The following is a 5,317-nucleotide window of genomic DNA, read 5'->3' as shown; positions in this document are numbered from 1 at the left end:
GAGAGAAATCCACATGGTGAAGCAGACCTCTCCTGCCTCGTCTGCTGCTCCCCTCAGCAGTGTGTTTCAGTCAGTCTGCCTGTTCTGTTCCCCACTCTGTCTCTGGTGGATCCTCTCACCACCCGCATCTCTGGCCTGTACCCCAGCTCCTGTAAGCATAAATAAACAAACCTTTTTTTTTAAAAAAAAAAGTAAAAACAAATTCCATACAATCCAGTTATCCCACTTCTGAGTGTTTACCCAAAGAAATTTGAAAAAGATCTATGCAATCCAATGTTCCTTGCAACATTACATACAATAGCAAAAGATCTATGCAACCCCATGCTCCTTGCAACATTATATACAAAAGCAAAGAGATGGAAACAATTTAAGTGCTCATCAGCAGATGAATGGGTAAAGAAGATGTGCATATAGTATATATACACAATGGACTATTCAACTATTAAAAAAAGATTAAAAGATAAAATCCTGATACATGGACAGACCTAGAGGGTAGTATGCTTATTGAAAGAAGTCAGATGGAGAAAGACGTGATTTCACTTATATGTGGCATACACAGAAATAAAAGAAACAACTGAATTAAATAAAACAAAGTTAAACTCAGACTATAGAACCAAATTTTAGTAGAACAGAAGGGGGGTGGAGAGTAGGTAAATAGGGTACAAGGGGTCAATTGTATGGTGAAGAATGGAACTGGACCTCTAGTCGTAAAATTAATGAAGTATATATACAGATGTTGACTTACAATGATATACTCCTGAAACTTATATAATGCTATTATGCAATGTTACTTAAATAAAATTAATTTAAAAAATAAAATAGCATGTGATTCCAAAGAGAAATGCAAATAACAAAAAGGGTGCATTAATCAAAATAAATAAAACTTAAAGTGAAAATAGTAATTTTTATCCACAAATATTTTTTTTTTACATTTTAAAAGGAAAGGTTTCTTAGGAAAAGGGGAAAGAAAAAGAGAGGCACCTACATAGTCACAGGTGGGCAGGAGAGCTGCTGCTGCTGCTGCTTTGCAAAGGGAAAGTGTTTATGAAAAGAAACACCTTCATAGTCACAGGCAGGCAGAAGACTTATTATCCATAACTTTTAAAACCATCTGATAGCCTTAATAACACTCTTCCTCTCTATATTGGACCTAGAGAACAGAGATCACATTTGGTTTGCTGTCTATCTCTTGAAACAAATACTGTTTCAGACAAATAGCTGGATTATATAAATGACTGTTGCATTAATGCACAAATTAATGCACAAATTAGGTCTAGTTTATGTCTTCCATGATAATATCATTGAATTTTAAGAATATATATTTTTTATTTCCATATACATGTGTAATACCTCATCTGTATTCACTTACTACAATAGAGGGGGAAAGATGGCAGTTTTATGGTTTTGTTTTCGTCTGCTTCTCCACTAGAATACAAACCCCATTGCATCAGAGACATGATCTCTCTTTGTTACTGATGTATGTACATATGTTCAAATGCTAGACCAAGTAATCAATAAATACTTGTTTAATTGCCTAATTAATTAAAGGCAACTTGAAATCAATGTTATTCTCTACCACTGTGGTTCATTCCATAGAACAAAACTGAAGGACATAGAAGGCTTTATGAGTGGCAGTTAAAATACAAATGAGATCAAAGGAGATGAGTACATCCACATGGTTAACAGTGCTTTCTCTATCAGTGCAACCAAACCTTTTGCTTTCTTCCAGAGAAACCATAATCTGTACTTATTTAAAAGAAGGAAATTGGCAAGTCAGGTGAAAGGGGGTGAACAAATCCAGAACATCAGTGAAAACATCATAGAAACTGCCTATACTGGCCCACACAGGGCATAAGGACTGTGTTTATAGTACTGTGCTGAAAGACTAAGCAATGAGAGTGAATAAAGGGGGTTTGGGGCTTCCCTGGTGGCACCAAGGGGTTGTGATGAAACCTATGAAGCTGTTTGCTGCCACTGCAGCACGAGTTCCATCCCCTGCCAGCCAGGGAGCAACCCACCTGGCACAGGTGACCTCTCCTGTCTCGCCAGCTGCTCTCCTCGGCAGTGTGTTTCAAGTCAGTCTGCCTGCTCTGCTCCCCACTCTGTCTCTGGTGAATCTTCTCACCGCCCCCACACGTCTGGCCTGTACCCCAGTTCTTGTATGCATACATAAATTAATCTTTAAAAAAAGTGAAAGATGGACAGGTGGAAAGACTCACTGAGGTTTGGGAGGTGGCTCTCTACTGCCGGAGATGTGTGAACTTTAATGAACAGAAAGAGAAAATAGAAGGTGATGGCTGAAGGGCCTCCCCTGGTGGCACAGGCAGTTGAGCGCTGGGCTGCGAAGCTGCCCGCAGCCTCTGCAGCGCCCGTTTGATCCCCAGCCACTGGCGAGGGTCCCGCATGGCGCACAGACCTCTCCTGCCGCCCGCTGCTCCCCTCAGCAGTGTACTTCGGTCCTTCTGCCTGCTGTGCTCCCTGCTCTGGCTCTGGTGAATTCTCTCACCCTCCTGCGCATCTGGCCTGTACCCCGGTTCTTGTATAAAATAAATAAATCTTTAAAAAAAAAAAAGGTGATCACTGAAGTAAATAATGTCTGGGGACTGAGTGAGGAGGCTATCAGCAGTCTCATTAGTAAGGGTGTTGAAGTCATTGAGCATAAATGACACTCAAATAAAGCTTTGTGATATTAAACATAACCAAAGATACCACAAAAGCACTGTATTTAATGAAACGGTCACTTTAGGACAATATCCAAATATGATGCTCATGCTTGTGATTGATTCAAAACAGTTGTACTTATGCTCATGGATTAACAGTTTAAAATATCAGATAGACGGGAAACTCAGTAGTTACCCACTCTCACCCTAGTTCCACAGAAACTCGAACACACAGCTATTTCTGCCCCTGCGCCGATCCGTCAGTCCCTCCCCTCTGACCTCTAACAAGCTCCGCCCACCACCGGAAGTTGACACAACCCCAGTTCCTTGGTTACAGGCTCTACTTCCGGTCACCCGTTGCCAACAGCCTTCTGCCTGATCAGAGAAGCTTGCTTCTCCCTTAGCCTTTGTTGCCGCCGCCACAGCTGCCTGCCCAGCAACGCCTGCTTTCAACTCACCGTCGCACCACCGCCGCCAGCCATGACGACCCCGGCGCCATCCCAGGTGTGCCAGAACTACCATCCCCACTGCGAGGCCACCGTCAACATCCACCTCAACCTGCAGATGTACGCCTCCTATGTGTACCAGTCGATGGCTTTTTACTTCGATCGAGACGATGTGGCCCTGAAGCACTTCGCTCAGTACTTCCTGAAGCTGTCCCGCGACAAGAGGGGGCAAGCCGAGAAGCTGATGGCGCTCCAGAACCTGCGAGGGGCCCGCATGCGCTGCCATGAGGTCCACAAGCCGGAGCCCGACTGCTGGCAGAGCGGCCCCAAGGCCCTGGAGTGCGCCCTGCACCTGGAGAAGAGCATCAACCAGAACCTGCTCGATCTGCACCAGCTGGCCACCGAGATGCAAGATGCCCACCTCCGTGACTTTCTGGAGTGTTACTTCCTCAACGAGCAAACCGAGACCATCAAAGATCTGGGGGACCGTCTGTCCAGCCTGCGCAAGCTGACGGCTGCCGAAGACGGCATGGCAGAGTACCTCTTCAACAAACTCACCCTGGGAGACAGCGCCCAGGACAACTGAGGCCGCACTGCCTTGCCCATGGAACCGGGCGCGGGGTGCCTTCCTCTGGTCACCATGCTGGGCGCTCAGATTTCAGTATAGCCTTTGCCAAATGTGCATTTCAGCAGTTTTCTTCCCCTATGGCTAGTTCTTGCAATAAAGTTACTGGTTCTTAAATAAAGATCTCTTTATTTGTGCGTGCAAAACCCTCACCTTTTAAGTTTTAACAGGTCTCCAGGAGTGCCTCCACCCACCCATGCCCCAACCTCATGCAGCTAATGGTCTCCAGGGATGGAGGGAGAAGGTATTCAATGGGACCCTGGAAATCACAAATTAATTCCCCCCTTATGAACATGTGGCGATGGGGTTGGGGGGTCTGGGGATTGGTGAAAATGGTATCTATACATAATTTTAAGTATAAATACATGATCTAAAAATCATAATTGCAGTTGCCTCTGGGCATAAGATGAAGGGAATGGGATTGGGCAGGGATTAAAATAAAGGGGAGGGGCTCTTCAGCTTTTTCTAAAATATTTATGTTTGTTAAATAATGCAAATACTAATGGTTAAGTCTGGGCAGCAAGATGGGCCTTGAAGTCAGAATGGCAGAATATCTTCTTGACAAGTTCATCCTGGGTGACAGTGATAAGGGGAAATGAGCCTTAGGCTGGCTTTCCCCTTGAGGGGGGTGGAGGTGGGAAGTTGCAGTGATTTGCGTTGTGGGTTTGCTAAACTTAAGCAGCCTGTTCGGCTGCCATTATGTTTACCTGCAGCTCCGCATTCCTACACAATGTCAGAACTGCCCTTCAGAACCTCTCATTCAGCCAAACTTATAAGGTGCCTTTCATATAAGTCAAGAGCAGAAAGGTTGATCAGTCTGGGAAGGTATGACCGGGAACGCCCGGGGGGCTGAGGACAGATGCATAAACTTACTCCGGACTCATATATCATGAGGTATGACCAGGAATGCCCAGGGTGGCCAAGGACGGATGTATGACAAGAGACCCCAGAAGCTGATCAATGGAATGCCCTGTTGATAAGATTAGGACCATGGACGGGGGTCTGGGGTCCGGTTTTGATTACAACACTTGGTCATCAAGCTGATGACATGGTCAGCAGCCTCATGTACCCCCAAGCCCTAGATATTCCTAAGTTTCACCATCCTTTTCTCCTTATCTTGCTCTCAGCAGCATCCTGCATTATGTAGCCTGCTGCACGACTCCTGTGTCTTTGTCAGTGTGGTACTGCCTGATGCAACACTGTGTGGTCACCAGTGTCTGGCATGTATGTCGCAGTTATAAAACATGCGTTCTTTCATTTGTATCTTATGCATGTGTGTGTGTTCATTCTAAACAGCAGCAAGCTTCATTATGAATATCCAGACTAAATTCAGAATGTTTTCTTAGGATGCTATCCTTTGTTGGAAAGCAGTTCAGTGCTTGCATTGCTGGAAATGATACAGCAGATTTTAAGAATTTTCCTGAGCTTCTTGTATTTCTGCCCTTGAGTTTCATGTATCCAACTTTGATTTAGCTTTTGTTATTTGCTACAAGAGAACCTAAGTTAACAAGTCTTATTATCGCCACACCTATATCAGGTTCCAATGTATGTATTACAGTACACAGCTTCTCTAGGGTAATAAATGA

General features: G+C 44.5%; 1 protein-coding gene across 1 annotated transcript; it reads left to right on the top strand.

Moving 5' to 3' along the window:
• The first annotated feature begins 3,004 nt into the window (after positions 1 to 3,004).
• LOC119246761 (ferritin heavy chain-like) lies at positions 3,005 to 3,734 on the top strand. The gene has a single exon (XM_037513102.2). The coding sequence runs from the start codon at positions 3,141 to 3,143 to the stop codon at positions 3,690 to 3,692; it is 552 nt and encodes a 183-aa protein (XP_037368999.1). The 5' UTR covers positions 3,005 to 3,140; the 3' UTR covers positions 3,693 to 3,734.
• Positions 3,735 to 5,317: the final 1,583 nt, after the last annotated feature.

Source organism: Talpa occidentalis, unplaced genomic scaffold (genome assembly GCF_014898055.3).
Source record: "Talpa occidentalis isolate TD23 unplaced genomic scaffold, MPIMG_talOcc4v2.1 talOcc4.15, whole genome shotgun sequence".
Taxonomy (NCBI): domain Eukaryota; kingdom Metazoa; phylum Chordata; class Mammalia; order Eulipotyphla; family Talpidae; genus Talpa; species Talpa occidentalis.
This window is presented reverse-complemented; position numbering and strand designations above follow the sequence as displayed.